Below are 23,738 nucleotides of genomic sequence, written 5' to 3'. Positions count from 1 at the left end.
ATCATCCTCTTGTGTTTGCAGAACATTAATTCTCTCTGGTTCTGACCTGTCATTTTATCAATCATTCTCTTGCAATGATTTCCCCCTCTGCAAAACTCTTAAAGGAACATACCTGATTGTGTAATGATTTGCACATATTTAGTACTTTCTTAGGTGTTGATAGAGTAGTTTGTATTTGTGCCGCTGCTATCAGCAACCAGCTGCATTCCTGCTGCACCCTCCTGCCAAGCTAATACATTTATCTGTTACTGACACACACTTTTCACCAGTTAGTCTGTCACTGACAGTTTAAGACAAAACACACAATGCACACAAAACATGCCTCTCTGTACGTCAAAATTAAGTAAACCTGTCACATTCCATCTTCCTGCAACCTTAACAAATTAACTCAGTTCAGCTAAGACATTACCTCACATTGTTTTGCATTTTAGTGACATAATGTCCTCACATTTTATCCAAATCCACATTTAAGTATAGTGTTTAAACGATGGAGCATGCACCTGGAGTAAATATTAAGGGATAGATAAACTGAGTTTTATCTGAAAATACATTAAATATCAGCAGCTCTATAAATAAAAAATGTTATTCATTAAAGGTCAGTAGGGAGAGTCTTTGATTTCTTTAATCTTCTTCTTGAGGTAAAACTTCTCATTTTGACCAAAAAATGTCATGTAAGGGTCATTGCAGACAGCTATCCTCTAGAATCCGAGTCAAGGAGAAAGTAAACAGAGGTGAGGAATTGAAGATCGGATGAAAAAGCAAACATGGAAAAGGAAATTACTTTGCTTGGGTGTGACTGCTGAGTAGTGTCAAACTGTAAATGACTTCAGCAATTCTCCATACGTTTCTGACCTTAAAACTGTGGGTTTCTGACTCGTTTTTCATGACACACTAACATTCATTATGCACATTTCAAGAGCCGTCATTGACCTGCAGCTCCTTGAGGCTGAAAAAGGGCACTTTTTCTGTTTTTGGTCCAGCCTAGGGTATACGTGTCAGCTTCTTTTTTGCTTTACAGCACGGCATCACACACTTGCAACTGGATATCAATATACTTGCCGTTTTGAATATATGCTACCTAATGAGAATTTTATTCATACCTCAGCCGGAGTCTGACAACTGCAAGGCTATTGACTGCATCTGTGATCCTCTTCCATGTATTGTTTTTGTGACTCCACTTTTTAGGCTGCCAAACAGCATCTCTTTATTTTATTTTATTTTTATTTATTTTTTTTTTTCACCTCACAGATGAGGCTTTTGATCTTAACCTTTTGTTGCACAATGTCTGCTCTCTCTATGATTTGACCTCCGAGGCTTCTGGACCATGAATAATTAAAGGCGTAACATGTAAATGATGACTGATTTCAGCCGCCGAATTTATCAAGGCCCGATCTTTCCTACGCTGGGATCGATCAGATACGAACACATAAATGACATGTGGATCATCAAGATCATTCCTGCGATCAGATGTGCCCTCATTTCCACGTTTATTTCATAAGCAAGGGCCATAATGTTTGCATTGTATCTTACTCTCAGCTAGTTTATTGCCTGCCTGACTGCCCTGTTGCACTGTCAGTCAATCTATCTTCTCTCAGCTTTTAGTTTAGGCAAGCTGGCATTACAGTTAAATTCCTTCATACAGAGCTGAATCCAGTATCATAAAATCGAGGTGGCCTCACAGGCTACCTGGTCACTACAATGCCAAGTATTCCAGCTATGATACCACTCATGGTGAGATGAGGACAAAAATCTACTGAAAGCACAAAAGACTTCATTTTAGAGAGCGTTACACCCCAGTGAGGTGAAGGAGTGGGGGAAATTAAAGGTGAGTGGTGTGCTCAGTGCAAAATGTACAATTTTCCAGGTCGCATTCACCAAATGCTTTTCAATTTGCCATCACAGCAACGGGAGTCCTAGGAGGAATTAAACAACAGCAAGTTTCCTATAAGCCTGTTGAATGTGGGGCTGCATTTTGACCCCACTGTGGGTGATGTCATTGCAAGGAGGCATGCTGGGATGGAATTCCACAGTGACACTTCAAATGCAACACCAACATGAGCCAATGACTCAAAACAACAGTAACCTGTGGGTGCATTTTTGTCATAGCATAAATTGCTTTTAGGGGTCAAACATCAATCACAGCAAAACATACAAACAACAAGACTGCACAGGCTTTCTAAAGACAATGTGATTATGTAAAGGTCATTAAGAGTTTGCGGTCAAGTTCAGTCTTAGTTCAAACCTTCCTCCCAAGACAAGATAACACCGCTCATGTCTGAAATGTTATGTTTTTGGCTGAAAAAGTTGCCATATTTAGCAATTAGAGGGCTCTACTGACAGAAATGAAGAATCATTGTTTCATTATTTTAAAAAGGAGAAGTTTGGATCTTCAAATGACAGTGGTCCTCCTCTTCCCTCTCCCCCATATTTCTCCAGTAGCACAGAATGTACAAGCTAATCATCTGCTCAAAGGATGGCCTTTTTGCATTTAATGTACGTGTTTTTTATAGTCCAGAGAAGTTGTGGTGGTGGTTACTCTGTTGCAATCTGCAGTTTCACCACTAGATGTGACTAAATCATACACATAACATCCTGGCTACACTTTTAACAAACATTTCTGTATTTTATCTTATTTTACAATTTATCTTTTTTTTTCTAAATCATGCATTGCCATAGGGTATAAAATGTGCTACATGAATAAATTTATGTTGCCTTTAACCACAAAGGTGCCACTATGTGTGCAACATTAAAGCACCATGACTGAACTAGGAGCCCCCTAATGAAGGCTAATTTGGCATCCATCTTTAATCCTGTCTCTTCTCTGAGCTCTCCCCAGTGAGAAAAGTTAGCCTGATGTCGACTCTTGTTTTATCTCTTGCTCTGTCACTTTTTATCTTTCTTTTCCTCTTGAGTTTCTTTGTTGAATGAGCCACAGTGAACGTTCAAAACGGCCAGTCTATTGATATCCAATTTCTGGCGTTATATGTGGTGCCATAAAGCGAAATGTTGCATTGCAAGTGATGCATTGGAATGATAAAAAAAAAAAAACAAAGTTTTTCAGCCACAAGATGCTGCTGGATAACAACGACTCCAGGAATGTACTGTACATAATAAATGTCACTGTGGCATCAAAATAGGTCAAAAGTAGTTTTAAAGTCAGAAAGTTATGTAGTCCTACCCTAATATAATAATTCATGTTTATAAAGAAATTTAAAAAAAAAACAGAGTTATGTCGACTTGGCGCCTGTAAGTTGGGGTTCACCCCGGAGGACGAAAGGGTAGCCCCCCTCCGCCTTCAGGTGGGGGTACAGGTCCTGTCTGTTGTTTGTGCTTATGCACCAAATAGCAGTTCAGAGTACCTTCCCTTTTTGGAGTCCTTGGAGGGGGTGTTGGAGAGCACTCCTTCCGTGGCCTCCCTCGTTCTGCTGGGGGACTTCAAGGTTCACATGGGCAATGACAGCGAGACCTGGAGGGGTGTTATTGGGAGGAACGGCCCCCGTAATCTAAATCCGAGTGGTGTTTTGTTGTTAGACTTCTGTGGTCGTCATGGACTGTCCATAACGAACACCTTATTCAGACATAAGAGTGTCCACATGTGCAATTGGCACCATGACACTCTAGGCCACAGTTCGATGATCGACTTTGTAGTCGTGTCGTCGGCCGCATGTTCTGGACACTCGGGTGAAGAGGGGGGCAGAGGGGTCAACTGATCACAACCTAGTGGTGAGTTGGCTCATATGGTGGGGGAGGATGCCGGTCAGGCCTGGCAGACCCAAACGTGTTGTGAGGGTCTGCTAGGAACGTCTGGCAGAGTCCCCTGTCCGAAAGAGTTTCAACTCCCATCTCCGGCAGAGCTTCAACCATGTCCCAGGTGAGGCGGGGGACATTGAGTCCGAATGGGCTGTGTTCCATGCCTCTGTTGTCGAGGCGGCCAGCCGCAGCTGTGGCCGTAAGGTCGTCGGTGCCTGTCGTGACGGTAACCCCCGAACTCGTTGGTGGACACCAGCAGTATAGGATGCCGTCAAGCTGAAGAAGGAGTCCTATTGGGCCTTTTTGGCCTGTGGGACTCCAGAGGCAGCTGATGGGTATCGGCGGGCAAAGCGGAGAGCAGCTTTGGGGGTCGCTAAGGCAAAAACTCAGGCATGGGAGGAGTTTGGAGAGGCCATGGAGAATGACTTCCAGACGGCTTCGAGGAGATTCTGGTCCACCATCCGGTGGCTCAGGAGGGTAAAGCAGTGCTCCGTCAACACTGTGCACAGTGGTGATGGGGGGCTGCTGACGTCGACTCGGGAGGTTGTGAGGTGGTAGAAGGAATACTTCGAAGGCCTTCTCAATCCCACCAACACGCCTTCCGATGAGGAAGCAGGGTCCAGGGTAGCTGGTGCTGGCTTTCCTATCTCTGGGGCTGAGGTCGCTGAGGTGGTTAAAAAGCTCCTCGGTGGCAAGACCCCAGGGGTGGATGAGGTTCGCCCAGAGTTCCTTAAGGCTCTGGATGCTGTAGGGCTGTCTTGGCTGACATGCCTCTGCAGCATCGCGTGGACATCCGGGACAGTTCCCCAGGACTGGCAGACTGGGGTGGTGGTCCCCCTCTTCAAAAAGGGAGGCTGGAGGGTGTGCTCCAACTACAGGGGGATCACACTTCTCAGCCTCCCCGGTAAGGTCTATTCAAGGGTGCTTGAGAGGAGGGTCCGTCGGATAGTCGAACCTCGGATTGAGGAGCAGCAGTGTGGTTTTCATCCCGGTCGTGGAACAGTGGACCAGCTCTACACCCTCTTCAGGGTCTTTGAGGGGGCACGGGAGTTTGCCCAACCAATCTACATGTGCTTTGTGGACTTGGAGAAGGCATTCGACCGTGTCCCCCGAGGACTCCTGTGGGGGGTACTCCGGGAGTATGGAGTGCCGGGCTCGCTTGTATGAGCTGTTCGGTCCCTGTACGACCGGTGTCAGAGCTTGGTCTGCATTGCCGGCAGTAAATCAAAATCGTTTCCAGTGCAGGTTGGACTCCGCCAAGGCTGCCCTTTGTCACCAATTCTGTTCATAACCTTTATGGACAATATTTCTAGGCGCAGCCGAGGTGTTGAGGGGATCCAGTTCGGTGGCCTCAGGATTGGGTCTCTGCTCTTTGCGGATGATGTGGTTCTGTTGGCTTCATCGGGCCGTGATATTCAGCTCTCACTGGAGCCGAGTGTGAAGCGGCTGGGATGAGAATCAGCACCTTCAAGTCCGAGACCATGGTCCTTAGCCGGAAAAGGGTGGAGTGCTTTCTCCGGGTCTGCAGTAGGGTCCTGCCCCAAGTGGAGAAGTTCACGTATCTCGGGGACTTGTTCACGAGTGAGGGAAGGATGGAGCGGGAGATCGACAGGCGGATCGGTGCGGCGTCTGCATCGGTCTGTCGTGGTGAAGAAGGAGCTGAGCCAAAAGGCAAAGCTCTCCATTTACCGGTCGATCTACGTTGCTACCCTCACCTATGGTCATGAGCTGTGGGTAGTGACCGAAAGAACAAGATCACGAGTACAAGCGGCCGGAATGAGTTTTCTCTGCAGGGTGGGCGGGCTCTCCCTTAGAGATAGGGTGAGAAGCTCGGTGATCCGGGAGGGTCTCAGAGTAGAGCCGCTGCTCCTTCACATCGAGAGGAGCCAGATGAGGTGGCTCAGGCATCTGGCTAGGATGCCTCCTGGAAGCCTCCCTGGTGAGGTGTTCCGGGCACATCCCACCAGAAAGAGGCCCCAGGGAAGACCTAGGAAGCGCTGGATGGACTAAATCTCGGCTGGCCTGGGAACACCTTGGGATCCCTCTGGATGAGCTGGTGAATGTGGCTGGGGAGAGGGAAGTCTGCCCCCGTGACCCGACTCCGGATAAATGGATGGATGGATGGAGTTATGTCTCAGTGGTGTAACAATATATTGATCTATAATGACACATTGATTCAATGCTCAACGTTCCAATAGAATCAATCCAAATTAAAAAAAAACAACAACAATGACACATCTATACACCGATAATTTGCTGCTTTAGTTTCTTTATTTGGTTTGATATGAATGTAAGTGATTGTATTAAATCAGCATGTCAACCTCTGGCTCCTGAATTAAACCTAATCAAAACTGTATCGCTGCAAAAGTTGTGATATTTGGAAATCATTCTCCATTGAATGGAAATAACATAGTGTGATTAAATGTGTGCCTTACACTCATATTATGCCTTGTTTATGGTAGCACAAAAGTATTATGATGTGTTAATTTCACCACATGAAGAGTCTTAGTTTTAAGGTATTTGCACATGCAGACAGAAAGGTGTGTGCTCATCTAAACCTCTACAGTGTTTATCTTTGAGATGATGCTGATAGGTGTATTGTAGAAAATTAATTAACTCTGACTTCTATTTAACATCTACTATCATTCCATCACAAATCAAATTTAAATCTATTTGAACTATTTTTGACTATTTTGACAGTTTGTTTGCACAATATAGCAAAGCTAAAAGACCAACAATGAATCACTAACACAACCATGAGCAGCCTACAGCTCAAAAGGTTCCACATATTTCTGATACTGCCCCCAAGTGGCAGCAAAACACAATAACATGTAGACGAGGCTACATAACCACTTTCAGGCACATTTTTTCCCTTGCAGGGGTTTGCTCAAAGGAGAGATCGAGACATCATTATAGGGGGCCACTAAATCCGTGCTTTAGCTCCAACATCTGTGCTGTGTCACTTCCCACCACTGTGTGTTAGTGCATTTCATAGAGAGCACCCCGGCCTAGGTAATCCCTACTGCAGCCAGGGAACAAGGAACTTCAATGGACCTTTGGCTCCCATGATCACACTGCACGTGCAAAAAGAAGTCACAAGACTACATACAAAGTACACCAAAATACACTTACACTTTTTTGTAAAAAGTATATACTCACATGATGTTTAGTGTTTAGTGGCTATACTCCAACCTACATTTCCGGAGTAATACTGAACTTTTTTGTACACTCTTACCTTTAAATCATAATATCCATTTTGACATGCAACACTTTAAAAGAAAATCAACAATTGAGCACTCAGACGTGATCTTGCCCACAGGTTTATTTATCACTATTAATAGCCTACAGCTATACAAATATAGTTCTGGTTCCTGAAGGAACATTTAGATCAGGTTAATAATACCATTCTTATTTCTCTTTGCTAAGTTCATACATTAACTTAGCATTTAAAAGGAGACAGCGGAAAAACAGGCAAACTCTGTGCAAACTCAACATCTGTAAAACCAAAATTAAGTCTCAATGGATTAACAACTGAGATCTTGTTTGATTAATTCTCATAAGAAAAATCAATAAGAAGGTAAAGTATCAGGCTGTAGGGTTGTCACGGTACTCGGTACTTCGGTACCAAGTCGGTACCAGCACTGCTGTCGTACTGTCGGTACTTGTATTTTCATGGTACCGGTAGTACCGATGGTACCGAAGGAAACGGACGTAAGAGATGTTTACATCCGCCCGCTGCTAGCTAAACAGTTGGGTGGAGATGGCTACATCGAGTGCAGCGGGAGCGGCTGCTCCGCCTCAGCTCGTTGAAAAAAAGGGAACCAGGAGCCACATATGGAAGTACTTTGGCTTCAGGCCAAACGACAAAGGGGACATAATAAATCCCCAAAACCCAATTTGCCGAAGATGTGGAAAGGGATTCAATACGAAAGGAGGAAACACGTCCAATCTAGCAAAGCACCTTAAAGACAGGCACCCGGATCTATACAAAGAATTCAAGGTGAGCAGAACTTTACGAAGTTTTTGCTAGCGGACCACAACGGAGCCTTACCGAGGCACATTTTAATTTGACATTTATCTGGTAATTTGTATGTAACTAACTCAGGACAAGCCCGTACAATGGAGTGGCTAATTTATAGCACAAGATTAGCTGTAACCACAGTTTGTAAGCTAGCGCGGTTAGCGTGGCACCGTCAGTAATCAAAAAAACACAATCTTTGTGTAAATACTTGAAGGGAAAACACCAAGGTATATATTTTATTATTATTTATCTGTTCAAGTTTCTACAATGTAAACAGATTAATATTTTAATAAAGATGCTGGATATCTTGAATAAATTAGTCTTTTTATTTTTTTGCCGTGGTATCGAATTAGGTATCGAGTATTGTGTAACTTCACTGGTATTGGTATCGACTACTGAATTTCTGGTATCGTGACAACCCTATCAGGCTGTACTAATTAACAGGTGATTCATATCTGGGATGAGAGCATTATTAGTCTACTTTTTTTTTGTTTTCATCTTATTTTTGGAAACATGAGTGAATGTCAGTTTCATTCAGCATTGCAAAAAGCTTAACATTGCCTAGTTTCTTATATTGTACATGTATGTACAGTCTTACCATACATTATTTTCTGTTAGTTTTATTTATATTTAATTATTTGAGGGTTCAGAAAAAAAGGCACTGATAATCAGAGCTTGACAGAGAATGGAAAAACATGTAAACGGTACCAATAGATGCATGCTGGCCAGAAATAATAAAAACTGGCAGTACTTACAACTTATAATGATGATTTTCTACATTTTTTTTATCTTGCAAATTATTTACACAGACCACTGAAGCATGCACACTTACACAGAAAGACCAACACCCCTACTCTGCATGATTACTTGCTCATCAATCAGCTTCTGTGGACAAATGTGCAGTAATCCTAATAGCACCTCATTTGTAACAGAGTTTCTGTTGTTTGGTCGTGGTCGCCCAACATTTACTCAAAGCACATGTGGCCACATGGGGAAACAGATGTGAGAACCCCAGGAAGCATCATTAGCTTTCCAAACATTGGCCACAGCCGGCCACTGAGACCCCATCAGCAAGCAGCACTGCAGGCCCTCAGTCAGTCGTGTTTCCACTGGATTTTTTTCTTTTCCTCTAACCCTAACTGTTCTCACACTCATATGCAACCGCCTCTTCCCAAAGGAGTGAGGTCAGTGAGTGAGATAACTGGCCTCTTATTTGTTTGTCATGCCTGTCAAGCAGTGAGTGGATCTGGAATTACTGAATCCCCATTTTGTCCAAGAAGATACACTAGGATATTTATGCTGATGGTCCTGCTTGGCCTGTGCTTTATGTAACTCTTCCCATCTCACGCCATTAATTTTGTTAAATTTTTTTTAACAATTCTTTAGACATCTGTATATCTTGTGTAGCCATTTCTTGCTATCATTTAAATCTGCATCATTATCACTCCATTAATATTTCTCTTCTTTGTATCTTCTAATGAAGCACTTGCCTCCCACGTGTAAATCTTTGTGTCAGTTTTGTTATATTTTACTTTAACTTGCAACTTACAAATATGTTGTACGACTTCATCCCCCTCCACCCCCCCTCCATTATTATGCCGGTTGTAGGTTTTATCTTTGACCTTGATGGCACATCCAAAAATGTCCTTTTCTTTGGTTACTAGGCACAGCTCCTCTTTATTATACCACTCTTAGCCGTTTTGCCACTATCATCCTGTTCTCTTCCTTCTATCTTGTCCCTTTGTAGTGTCAGTCTGACCTTCACATCTCTCCTGACGGTGCTCACCGGTGCTGTTTCAACAGACTAACAAACAAAAGCCTCCTACCTGCACATCCCCTCTAATTAGAAGTCACGAGAGAGGCCAGAGTGCTGCTTCTCCCCTCTTGTTAGCACCACTCCCCAGCAATCCAGCTGCAATCCCACCCTGTGGGAGGGGGGGGGGGGGGGGGGGGGGGGGGGGGTCTGAGGTCAAGACCGGGGCAGAACTGAACAGACAGATGCATGTGCTCAAGTCAAGGCTGAGCTGCTCAGCAGCAATGTTGTGCAGCTTTTAAGATTAGCTGCGCATGAAAAATGTGCAGGCCAGATGATGCACGGAGGGCCTCAGCTCCTGCAGATGAAGTTGAAGCTGGCGTCCAGGAACACACAACCGGATAAAACAACAACGCTCAGTCACGCTGATGGAGGGGACGTGGGCTTGTTGCAGATGGAACTCAAGATGTTTCATCAGAGGAACAGAATGCCAAAGGATTGGCTTTCAAGCTCGGCAATAACAAATAAACCTCATGATGAAGGAGCAAATACTTTCACAAGGGGCTGCAGAGGAAGCAGAGCAGGGACAGAGAGCAACCACATGCGAAATCGCAGTAGAGCCAAGTGTCCAGGATGGGCGTGGGAGCTGGAGAGGCTATCACTGCTAAAGTGGAAACAAAAAGTGCCTCTGCTGTAATGTTGCCATCTGCTGGCAGATTTTTACCAGTGTGTCATAGCAACGTGATTTGAAAGGTTTTCTGTGTGTGACAACACAAGATAGATTTTCTCAGGACCACATGAAACCACAAAAACTCGTGATGCTTTTTGATACTGAAGTCCAAACAACATGTCTTCTTGTTTACTTGCTGGCAGAACATTGCATCATGATTCCTGGGAGTTATGCCATTCATTGGCACAGGCCACTCAGTCACAGCGGGTTATTAGAAATAAACATCAAAGGTAAACAACAACATTAAATTCTGAAGGGTTTTGGAGGGGAAACAGCTAAAGTCTGAATCTGCTTTCCACATCTTTTCCATTTTCATAAAGCATGCTTTGTTCATCAACTCCTGATGTTAAGGTTATACTTTTTGGAAAATATTTTTGGAATTATGTTTTTTCACTTTCTTGCACAAATGAGAAAAAAGATTGATGTTGCTCTCTTTTCTATGTTCTGATGAAGCAAGAAGAAGGGATTGGTTGGCTTTCGCAGCGCAAGCACTCCACTCCTAGTTACACTTCATATTTTCGAAAAGTTTAACTAAATTAGTTGGAAGTTTTTAACAAATGATAATTGATTAATTTTTGTTACCACTGGCCAGAACATGGTTTGTGTTTGCATTATTTAAGCTAGGCTAAGCTAGGCTAAGCATACTAACAAGCGCTAACTTCACTGTTAGAAATTAACATTGTCTAATCTTCTGATCTCTGCAAGGATGAAAATAAGAAACTTGAACATAAAATCCAAACAATTTTTATTTGGGCTGTAGTAGTAAAATAAAATAAAAAGAGGCTCTTGCATCAAAAGAAAAAAACAACATTCTGCTGTGTCAGAACAAGCACATTGTAATAGAAAACAAAGAAGTGCCAACTCAAATTAGCATTTTAACTAACAACGGTACATTTACATTTATCTTGGCTCTTTACTTATTAGTGTACACTCTCCCTTTTTTTATTACATAATATATAAATACAAAAATAGACAACACAGCAAACACCGCCACTAATGCTAATATTATTATTATTATTATTATTATTATTATTATTATTATTATTATTATTATTATTATTATTATTATAATTGTCTAGGATTTGGGATATTATATCAAATCTGTAAAGACGCTTCAGTCATTCGCTTAATTGCTTGCTTCTGCACCTTATTATTATGCGCCTTTAGCGTACTCTAATTGCACATTGCTTACATCTTAAGACCCACATTTCTAGACATTTGTAAACTGTATATAGCATTTTTTTTCTTCCATTTTTATCTGGATAATATTTTATCTAGATGCATTTTGTTTTGTTTTGTATGGCATAATTTATTCTTGATTTATTTTTATTTGTATTGGTTTATTTAATGTGTTTTTTAATCTTGTCTTTTTTTCCCTTTTCTGTTCTTATAATACTGCTGTAACACCTCAACTTTCTAGTTTGGGATCATTAAATTACCTGTTCTGGTTCTGTTGCATCAGTTTTGAAACAGTTGGTGGGTCTATTCATTTTTGCTCGGTCATAGCAATTTAAGAAGTTGTTTCCATTCTCCCAAATGTGCATAAAAATCTTCCAATAAATAGGAAAAACACATTTCAAGCAAGGGTATATGTTATTATTATTATTTGTTTATTTATTTATTTCCCCCAACTTGTACTTTTCCATCAACTTTTTTTTTCCCTTTAACTTTCTCTATTTTGCCTGACTGGCAAACTGCAGCAACACATTTTTTTTTCCTGAAAAAAGCCATTAGTCGTCTCTGGGAATACTAAAACTGTCAAAATATCTGAAACAAACATATCTCTTAAATTATGCGTCTAACTTTGCAACTACTTTTCAGGTGGGCCAGATTCGTGAAATTTCCCATTAGGATTTCATCCAATGGATCTCTGGGACAAAGGAAACTTACTTTCTCTGGGATTCAACAACCAGTAGAAGCTGCCATCTCTTGTTCTGTTCTGCAGGACTTTTCCTACATTGGCCCACTGAGAACACTGTGCAGCTACCTCCTCTTGGCTTTGCCTTATAGAAATCCATGCCTGCTCTCTGCATTTAGGCTAGGAAGTGCAGAATGCTGGCACACCTGAGCAGGATGCAGAGGAAGCTCTGCCACCATGCCAGGACATAAAAGAAAGCTGAGTGAAAAGAATTCAATCTTGTGGGTACCTTTATAATTCAACTGCCAGAAAATTTTGTCAATGCAAATAACACACATATATACACTTCCACACTCAACAACCCTCCATTTCACTCTACAGATTAAGCCCAGATGGGAACAATGAGATGAGTTTGAAGGCTTTTGCAGTGTAACTGAAAACACTCAGCCTTGTTAACACACTCCAAAAACTTGCTCAATCCATCACTGGCCAGATGTTCTGTGAAGCCTTTTCCTTTACTCTTCAAGACGGACCAATCCAACTCAGAATTAATTCATTCCCATTCTACTTGCATCCACAACAAAAGCACAGGAAAACTAATTGCTTAGTTTGTTGTTTTTTATGATCAAATGATCAAGCTGAGGAGCGTGTTTTGGAGAACAAGAAATGTTGTTGTTGACGGACGCTCACTTGGGACCATTTGCCTGCTGTGACCCCACTTAATCCTGCCATCAGACCCCAAGGCCTCCCAATCCTGCAGACTTCAATACACTCTGCTTGCTGCATAGGACTCTGAGAGGGATCATTTCCTTGAATAAACATCAAAATCTGTTGCTTTTGTGGCTAATTTCCTTCTGAATTCCAGCTGAGTTTTTAGAGAAAAGGCATGTGGTGAAGTGAGTGTGGCAGCCCTACCCTGCAATCAACTCTGATTTATATCCATTACACGTAGAGAACCATTCACTAATTCACCAGTTACTCTCAAAAGTAATACAATTTATTATATGTTTGATAGAAATGAAAAGGGTCTGGTGTTACACATCTTTACCAATGAACCTCTGAGGTTGAAATAAAACACTACAGAAAATCTACAGAGTGGCAGCAGCCTTGGAACAAGGGTTAGAGGTATATTAGACCAAATTTGTTAAATAAGTAAATATAAAACTAAGAATTGCCGCTTCATACACATAAAGAGAGACAAGTGCCATAATAAACAGGAATACAACTGAGAGATTTGCTTTGCTCTGCAGCCCTGGCAGGTGCCAAATCACTGGATAAAGACAAAAACCTTGTTTCTCAGAGAGATGCCTGGGAGTATTTTGAGGTCAAAGCCTCCCACACACACTGCACGCTTCAAATCCCCAGTCAGCAAAAAAAAAAAAAAAAAAAAGTGTTTCTGGAGGGTTCTGCCTCTACACAGATCAGGCAAATTGAGTGTGAGCAACAAGACCCTCCAAGAATTGCTTGAGGTATGTCATTATGTCACCCACAAAGAAAGGTCTATTCCATTTAGGGATGGAGCCACAGGCCACTTGGCCCCCACACAAACACATCACACCAGCACAACTTCCAGGAGCCATACACAAATAAAGTCTCATTCCTTTGCCAAGCAGTAATGCAGAGAGTTTGACCCAAGGAGAAGCAATGAAAAGAAAATGCCACTGCAAAGCAGAGAACTTCAGAGGCGGCACTTGTTGATCCCCGTCCCCAAGCCCACCCCCACCCAGCTCTGAGACACACTGTGATGTTTGTGAGCAGATATATGTTCAGTGCTGACTCATGCTGAACACTCACACACATGGGAAGGGTGGTCATCTGTTGACCACTTGAGCAAAGAATCTACTGAGTCACCTTGCAGTCTTGCTGTGTGACAGAGATATAAAATAATCAGATAAGGCTTGATACACAGAAGTCGGTGTAAGGAGAGCATCACCTCAGACACTGTGGAAGATGCAATTAACAACTAAAGTACAATTCAGGGCAACACCAGACCGTGGCCTGGAATGGACTGCAGAGCCACAAGCGCCCCTCTGTCACATACTGATTACAGTGCGGCCGTGCCCAACTGGACTTTGTAGCAGCCAGTGAGTCTAAAGCCCAAATCACCTTACAGGGCAATTAACACCTGTTGTGGTAATTTACACATGCAGTCAGGGGCCCCCCTCCCCTCCATTTGAGCCCTAAAACCTGCCTGCACACACAACTACTACTTTATGTTCCTCTTCAAACTCCTGCTCAGGGCTACTTGCACCTTCACTCGGTATACTTTTCTAGAACTCGGTTAACATGACTGATGCATGCATGTCAGAGGGCTTTAGGAAATCATTTGAGCAAGTATTGCAGTGCTGATGGTAATTGTTAGCTGGGTGCACTGAACTGTATGTTTTTTAGAACAGACTTGAAAACAGTTTCAGGGGAGGCTCAGTAAATGGTAAAGGGGACACATTACATTAGGTGTTATCTTAATAACTATAATGTTTGTGATGTTGCTTATAAAGATTAGTTCTGGAGGAATTTTAACTGTATTTCAAAATTAAGTCTAAAACTATTAAACATATGTATCCTGTGTAGTATGAATATGTAAATTAACAATTAAATCTTGGTATGAATGGGATTAAACAACTAAATCTGTATCCCATGTGCTTCCAGAAATGATGAAAAATAAGTGAATATCATATTAAGAACATTAAGCCGTATTTTAGAGATATATTTTTCTAATCTTACGTGCTCTCTTTTCCTTTTATCCATCCTTTCAAAGTGATAAGAGCATCCTTTCCCATCAGCAGCTTCAGCACCACTTGTATATGATCCCTGAGCTCATCAAAGAAAAATTAGAAATTTAGAAATCTGTTCTAAAATCTTCATTTATTGCAATGAACTTTCTTGTAAAACTAATTTGAATTGGTTCCCTGACTGTTCATCATCGCTAAGGACTCCAGTATAAACTAGCTGGAATTTACGAGTCTGTTATCAGAAGTACCTGAGTCCATTTTATGGCTGATTTTTCCTTTAAAATCCGAGGTCAGATCAAACTGAAAGCAACAGGTGACTCCTTTCTGTCTTAATAAATTCAATAAAGCAAGTCAAACTGAGGAGACGCGCCTCCTCTGTTCCTGCAGAATGACTGAACCAAACTGTGTCACACACAAGAAGCCGCTGCTGCTTACCTTCGCGTACACGGCGAGAAGAAGCAGCCCGGCCGTCCACAAACAGCTCCCAGTCATTTCGGACCCAATCTAATTCAATTTAAGTTTAAAAATGTTGACAGAAGCCTCTGAGTGGCCGCTCTCTGTCCCAGTTTGTCCAGTCTCTGGCAGAAAGAGGTCCGCTCTCCTCTCCTGTCCTCTCTGCGCTGCGCTCCGGCTCCAGTTTCCAGAGAGAGGAAAAAGGTAAAAGTCAGCCAAGAGAGGACGCAGACGACATGACACTTCACGGTCGCTTCCAGATATTTTGTTCCCCCAGCAAACACGTTGCTGCTAAATTTATGTTTGCATACCAGACGTGCGTCAGGAAGAGGGGCTCACCCACCTTACATTCTTAAAGGAACACAGTCCCGGGGCCGTTACGCGCCAATGTGCTTCTCAGTGAAGAGGCACGCAAACTTGAAAGAGATGTTTTTTTGTTTGTTTTCTTTAACTAGCATATTATGGTTGACTCTCGTCTTAATGGATGGATGCGGTGACTGAAATTAGTCATAAAGTTCTTTTACCACACTGCTGCTTGTGTGCTCATGACTGCGTTTTAGTTTTTTGGGGTTTTTTTTTCTTCTTTATTAAAGCTCCAAAAGTCTAGACTAGTTAGAGCAGAACACAATGACACAAAGCATACAGCCTGGCTTTATATATTCAAAGACTGACACAAAAGCATCTATGAGGGGTTAAAACTACACACAGAAAAGAAATAATTCTCAAGTCTGTGCACTACAAAGTCAAGTCTAACCACGGTTCATTTAAAAGTAGGTATATATTAATTAGGGCCCATTTGAGCTCATTTGGCATGCGCAAATCCAGCTGATGGTAGGAAAATCTGGCTCCAGATGAGGTCAAATTTTACCACAAAGTCAGGGGATTTTTTCATTGTAATGATGCACCCACAGCTCTTTTGAGGATCAACAGTTGCTGCTTTCATAACTGCTAGACGTGACTTTTCCTGATAATAAAATAACACAAGAAATTTCAATTTCTTGATGTTTCTTCAAGGAGTTCAGAGAGTTTAACTGGAACTTCCACCATGAGCTGTTGACTGAAAACCAGCTGAGGACTTTGCCTACTTTTCACAGCTTGCAGGTTTCGTCACAAGTATGAAATGCATTAGGCTTTCAAGTTAGACATCCAGCCCTGCCAACCATGTGCCATTTAAGGTCAGGGGGAGTATTATCTGAATCAGCCTCTGACTGACTATGAACTGAGATCAACTAAATGGAATGAAATGTTCATATTCTTGGCTTTTGTTGGCACGTGATTAAAATCTGTCGTTGTTTTTGATTTACTTTGATGAGATCCATGTAATTCCTTTCCAAATCCAATAAAAATAGCTGTTTCCTTCTGTTTTAATGTCAATCATGTTTCTTTGTGCAGTTCAACCTGTTGTTTCCTTTGAGATAAATGCCAACCTCCTAAATATGGGCCCATATTTGGGTCAAGTATTGATTTTAATAGATCTGAGAACAGTAAATGAACTTCCTTTAAGTTGTTGTATTATGTTGTATTTTTATATTAGCTGCCTTTAATGGCTTAAAATGGATTGGCAGGGAGTTTCACTTCAGCTATGAGGCTTGCTCCTCTGTTTGATCCTGTACTTTCACTCATCTAAGAGACATTATACTCTTTGAAACTTTGCCCACAATGTCAGTGCATTAAGACCTTGTCTGTGTTGAAGTTGCCTAGGGCCACTGTAATAACAATGTTTCTAGAAAATACCATCTGTCCTCAGCCAAGCTGAAAGGGCTGAGGGAAATGCCCATTCAGAGCCAAAAAAATTGCACAGGTATGTTAGGTATGAGTGACCTGAATTGCTGCCTGACATGCAGGCTTGATTTCAGCTCAATCTCTATGAACACCGAGCAATAGAATGTAAATGTTTACTTCCCTTGGAGATGTGGGGAAAGCTTTACCTGAAGAAGGGGTTAAAATCATTTCCTTTTCACCTCTGGGTCAAATATCGTCCTCGACAGCTCCTTGCTCTCTCAGAGCCTGCTCATGAGAAACAACCCCAGAAGTGTCTTGTTGAACTCTGTCCACCCCCAGCACCCCGAGAGCAGCACAAACACCTCACAAAGTCCAAGCAAGCCGTGGGTAATGCTTTGAGACATGAATAGTTTGCATTCACTGTTAGTGGCAGTGCATAGCTTAACTACATCCTCATATTACAAACCTTACTGTTACTGATGGACATCACTTGCTCAAAGCTCCCACCAGCAGGGTTACAAAACCACCGCACCCCAGCACTAAAATGTATTTTTAGGGACTCTACAAGCTTAAATAGCATCTGTAAGGTCTTTGCTCAACAGATCTGACAGGATTTTTGTTTCCGGGAAGACAAATAAGAGGCTGAGGCAACAGCTAATGACAGTCTTTAGGCTAAAATCTTCTGTTTAAATGCAGTGATGGGCAGAATGCTCTTTTAACTTCTGTCCGTATACAAAGGCAGACACTAAAGTGGTGTAAAAAAATCTTCTGTTGGTATTTAAATACAAGTATATTCAAACTCAGATGAACAACAACAAACTATATATCACTGAGTATTTAACAAAGTAAAATAAAGAAGCAGTGTGTGTAGCACAAAAACTAAGCACACTCATACTGTTTAAAAGGAAGTAGCAGCCAGATGCTAATCATATGCAATAATCATCAGCAAGTGAGCATCTCTATCAAAGCAGAGCTCTGGAGCATTCAGGTGTGTGTTAACACAATGGCTAGGAGATAAAGCATCAGTTATTATCACTGAACAATTTGAAGTCCATCATTCTGGTGTGAGAAAAAAACATTCAGAAATAAAAAACTAAATATTTCTCAGACTCAGTTAGCATGCTAAATGTTAAAGTTCATGACAGGACGATTAGAAAAAGACTGAAAAAGTATGACTTGTTTAAAAGGGTTGCCAGCAGAACTTGGAACCACAAGACTTTTTGGAAGAATGCTGTTTAGATGGTGGAGACCAAAGTATATAACTCTGGTCATAATGCACAGCACCCAGAGGTAGAGGAGTCACAGTTAGTGTTTTTTTTAGCATCCACAGGCCCTGCACACCTTGCAGTCATTGATTCAATGGTGAAACTGTCTGTATACCAAAGTAATAAACATTTTTCGTATTCAGCTGAGAGCATGAACATGACCTGTGACCCTTCTGTACGGGTGCTTCACAAGTTTGTTACACGTCGAAGCATTTTGTTGCCACATGGGGGTCAGAAATATCTGATGTAATCCAAAGTGTGTGCACTTATCTTGGATGTGTAGACAAAGATCTGCTTTTTGATGGAGATAAATGTTTTGCAATAATGAAAATTTTCCAGTACAGTGACTGTATTTTTAACAGGTTCTTCTTTATTCTTGTTATTCTTGGAGCTTCATCTTTGTAATGAAATTGATTGTTGTGCTCCAGGCTCAAGCTAACTTTGAACAAATACACTTTTGTCCCACATTATCTGCAGGTTTTAAATCCTTCACTCAGCACTAGTTTCAACACTCCTGGCCACCCTTTTGTGAAAGAACTAGAGAAGTGTTCCTTTCATGCAATACTAATCTTTCTTTACATCAAACATACTAAAATTTCTACCAGCTTTTATGTAGTTTGTTGCTGTAGGATGGAGCTGGTAAACCTACCAAATTTTTTTTTATTTATTTTTTATAGGTATATAAAAGTTATAATTAATTATAGTTATATAGTATTTATTTATTTATTTATTTGCTTTTCCAACTGTCCTTTTTCTTGATCTTAGAGACCTAAACTTTACCTCCACTGTTCTTCACATCTAACTTTGGAAATGACATCCCTGAAAAGTGTGAGCCTGGGTTAACATTTGCATGTCGCTCCTTTCTTTTTATCACTTTAAAACCGTACAGAAAAGGAAAAACAAAAGACTAATCTTACTCAGAATGTTAAAAATAATGTTTCATCTTTAAATTTATGATAATTTTCTACAAACTAGGGCTACAAACTATGTTGATTAAACCTTTCCCTGCCTGTGCTCCTTCTTACTCTAGTTTAAATCCATGAACATACAAGCATGGCTTTATGGCTGTATGGCTTTACATGCGCAAAACAAGGCGACGGTATGTACAGTACATGTGTTGGTCCCCTAGCTAAACATACTTGGAGCAGGTCAGCGCCCCCATATGAGTAACTTAGTTGTCTCCCTTAAGCTGACACCAAACATTGCTGTTTGATCAGTGAGATTGGGCCTCAGAGTCAAAGAGCTGCTTGTCACATGTGTTCAAAGAGAGGGCAGGAATTTGTCAGATACCAGGGAGAGAAAATGCCCTCCATGAGACACGGCACAGCTTGTTTTGAGAGAATTAGAAATTTGTTGAGACGATTGATAAAACTCTGGAAGATGTTTGCTAATAGAGGAGGTGAAGTTGATGTTATGCTGCATTCAGTTATGGGCAGTTAGGTTTTTTAATTAGCCATTTTGTCAGAAGCTTGCTAAGACTGAAGCTTCTTTTCGTATCCAGAGGTCACAGATTTTAAAGATCATATTTACATCCACCTACTATAAGACTGCTCTTTAAAATATTGCTTGAATTTTGTTTTTAAACTTGTTCTGAGATTATAGCAATTTTTTATTAAGAGCATAGCAACATAATATCCACTAACTTCATAAAGCATGAGCAAACTGCTGACTGTCTTTTAAAGTGCTATACCTGTTTTTTTTGTTTTTTTTTATTATTAAATGATATTTAAAAAATGGGTGAAATTTAGCAGGGGATCTAATTTTGACACAATGTTGGTATGTTAATTAATAAATCTTTACACATTATTATTTTTAAAAAGTGTGAGCTTTCTTGGTTAATTTTTAAACTCAAGCCAAGTGTATCTATGAAGTCCCAGAATATAGTTTGCTATGGGCAGGAATCGGAAACGGGGTAATGCATCAGAATTAGCACTTAAGTCAACAGTATATATCTTTTTTTTATTTTTTATTTTTTTATTATTATTATTATTCTGTGGACATGCAAATTACTTTTACTTTGTAATGCCCATCTTCTGTCTTTTCTTCTCTCTCCACAAAATGCACCCATTTTGACTGAATTTATTAAGTTAACTTAAGCAAAGCCAACGAGCTTCAGGCACAGATATCCAGAGAGCATTTCTCACTAGATGGTACTCCCGTCCCAACATGCAACTTGGCATGGTGTACCATCACATTCTGCAGCTCAGATGCTTATTAATGACTTAAAGTTAGCTGCCTTGTGTAATAACCAAGTCTTTTAAAAACCTTTTCACTTTTCAGTGACAATAAGACTTAAAAAGAATTGCTCTTCAAAAACGTTTCATTTCACTTGTGCTTGGTTAACAGTAAGCAGATGAGCATGCATGAGTGTGACATCAGTCTTCTTGGCTGACTCTTCAGATTTTCTCAAATGTTCCAGCAATTCCTGCAACAACTCCTCCAAATGTTGCTGTACCTTATTAAAGCTCTAAATCCCACTCTGCAGGCAGCTCAGTGCCACTCGCTTGCCTTTCTCATCTGTCCTGATTGCCTTTACGGCTCTGTGGAATTTGGCAAGCTATCTGTATGTGTGTTTGTACGTGTGTCTGCTCATGCTTGAGACTCCAAGGGAAACGAAAGCTCTTGCCATTGCCGGGCCTCCGTGTCTCGGGATGCCAGGCTTGCTAAGGGTACAGTAACTTGCCTGTCTGTCAGCGCAGATCTGTTTCAGCTGCAGGCATCACCTTCCTCCGGGTATGTCATATCTACTGCTTGCTGTCTGAAAGCAACATACCACAAACTGTCAAAGGCAGATGCAAAACACTCACAAGCCGTTGCCAGTGATCAGCCAGGTTCTTTGTGAGCTCAAGGGTATTGTTTTTTCCTTTTATTCTCTGGAGAAGTATGAAATTACACACAAATCCTGGCTTACAGCTAAAACCAATCTGTTGCTGGATTAATATTCATAACTACTTAGTAAGGAATAAGGTTGGATCAAGTTCGATAACTATACTGGATAAATCCTAGCCATACTGGCATCTGATGACAAAATAAACAAAACAAATCTCAGGTATGTCTGTCAGATTTTCCATTAATACAGCACAACAAAAACAGTAACACAGCTGGTAAAGAAAAGAAAAGTACCGGAAAACATGATTATGTTGCAGAATTATTAGAAGTTGGTTGCTGGCTGGAGGGCTGAACTGATGTGTTATTTGAAGGATGAAACGACTACAGTTCAGGTTTGTACACCACTAATGTTCTTTTTTACTCTTTGTTTTTGCGATTCGAACATACAGAGACAGCATTTTGTTTTTGCATTGTCTCATTGATTTCTTCAGTTTTGTCATATTATGTATGATTCACATTAGTTAGCTAATACTTACAAAGTAAAATCCATAAGGATTTTGGGGCACGTGTGCTTGGTGTTGTGTCAGAGCATCGCAATCCCCATGACTCATCTTTTATTTCCTGGAAAATGAGGGGGAAAAGTTATTAATGGAGATGGCAAACCTGAGGGGTCAAGCAACTGTTTAGTGCTGCAAACTTAGACCTCACAGTGACTACTGCCTCTGCTGGTGTTCCTGTCCCCTGCAGAACCCTGGATATCCATTCAGACCACCTGAGCAGAGGTCTGTTTAAGTGCATATCTTATGCTGACAACAGTTAATGTCTAAAAACGATAACAACAGAGGCAAATGACAGACAGTTTGGCCTGTCTGTCAGCTGCTACTCGGTTCCCATTATAACCTCTTTCAGATCCAAGCCTTGTTTCTTTGGTTTCTTCAAACTCCTGCACGCCTTAGGTACTGTTTTGGAGGTCAGATGACAGAGAAACTGCAAAGGAAAAGCCTGGAGAGAAAGCAGAAATGAAGTAAAGGCTCTTTTCCCACGTTGTTCTTGGCTCCTGGCTGCCCCTGAAGACTTAAGCGAACACTTCCAAAACAAAGAGATTGTCTGTGTAGGTGCCCAAATAGCCAACCCACTCATTTACGCACACTTGCTCAAAGACAGAGACACACTCACATGCTGGGGCTAAAAAATGTTATTCTAATTCCTTCTAAGTGCCTGTTTAAGCAGCTGTTGTCTGTAAACACTGCTTCGGACGGCACGGCTCGGATATTTGGTTTTAGATCCTTCTCAGTTATATTATAATTACCAGGACTTGCCGCGGTTGTCAGCAACGGCACCCAGAAAATATAGCTGTGAATTTCTGCCCCATTGCCAGCACAAACAGCCGGCCTGCTAATCCCAGCACAGCTCTGTGAAAACGCTCTGTGATGGGGTGCTGTCGAAACATGGCGAGGTCATGTGGGACGGTGTTGGAGCCACACAAGGGCAAACTTTCTGTGGTCATTGTCTAATCTGCAATTTGACCCATTCAAAGTATGCTCTCATTGACCAACTCAGCTATCATATCTATGCCTCACAGGGCAGAAACCAGTGTGATGCGCTTTCAACAATGCAATATGAGTTTCTTTGTTTCTCTCTGAGAAAATCATCCCTGAAAATCATCAACAAGGTGGAATTGGGGCAGGGTGTGGCCCTGGAGGAATGCAGAGGATTTAATTGTGAAAGCAAAACCGATGACATACTGACCTTCATCTCATAACTTTTAATCTTGTACAGTTGCTAACTTATTGTTTTAACTTGATCCACACAGTGGGAAATATAGATGCTTGTCTTAGTTAATGAATCATACTGATTATTTGAGAATTACATCCAACAGGTGCACAGAACCCTGCTTGAAAAACACTCTTTTCTAAACACATATTGTCTGCATAGATCTGTTGATTATCAAAGGCTGAAGTAATGCATATTTCAAGAGGACAGGCTTCATCTTGTTAAGAAGTAATTCACTTCTGCATGCATGACCTTAGCAGCTCTGGGCTTGGGTTAAAGCAAAACATAATAGAGCGGAATTTTGCAGCAGGACCTCAGGAGCCCATGCAGCTATTTTTGTCCAAGATGTTGAAATTCTGGTGTAAATCTACTCTAACACCAAGACCACAGCCAACATTTAGTCTCCCTGCTTGATCAAAATGACAGCCAGACCACTCTTTACGACGGCAGATGGTTTTTTATGTGTGTAATTTCTGCTATGTTTTAACCTGACTTAAGATGAGAAGAGGTAGATAAGGTGTGTCTTTCAGTTAGAAACTACATTTGTGTCAGTTTTTAAAAATCCCGACTTGCTATTCAACAAAATTCCTATTAAATTTTGTTTGTTTGAAGCTGCTATTCGGCATTAATAAGAGTGGATTAAATGACTTCTTTTAGATAAAAGATGTAGTCATGAAGCCATGGCAAATTATTAACAGTAAAGTCAGGTACTATAACTCTAGTTTCACTATTATTATCATTATTAATAATGGTGATTGATGGTAATATCACATTTTCTAAAATCTCCTGTAAGTGTTTTACATAGCTTTTTCAGCCACATTGACATGGAATTGTTAGCAAATACAGGTTAAC

At 41.2% G+C, this 23,738-nt stretch overlaps 1 protein-coding gene across 4 annotated transcripts in view; it reads right to left on the bottom strand.

Annotated features, from left to right (window-relative positions):
* The window catches only part of adamtsl3 (ADAMTS-like 3), a 116,987-nt gene extending 101,448 nt beyond the window's left edge, over nucleotides 1–15,539 (bottom strand). For all 4 annotated transcript variants that reach the window (XM_041985085.1, XM_041985087.1, XM_041985086.1 and 1 more), the window contains exon 1: nucleotides 15,280–15,539. In XM_041985085.1, coding sequence (XP_041841019.1) covers nucleotides 15,280–15,336 — 57 coding nt within the window. In that variant the 5' untranslated portion in view covers nucleotides 15,337–15,539. The remainder of the gene's footprint in view (nucleotides 1–15,279) is intronic.
* Nucleotides 15,540–23,738: the final 8,199 nt, after the last annotated feature.

Source organism: Melanotaenia boesemani, chromosome 5, assembly GCF_017639745.1.
Source record: "Melanotaenia boesemani isolate fMelBoe1 chromosome 5, fMelBoe1.pri, whole genome shotgun sequence".
Taxonomy (NCBI): Eukaryota; Metazoa; Chordata; class Actinopteri; order Atheriniformes; family Melanotaeniidae; genus Melanotaenia; species Melanotaenia boesemani.
This window is presented reverse-complemented; position numbering and strand designations above follow the sequence as displayed.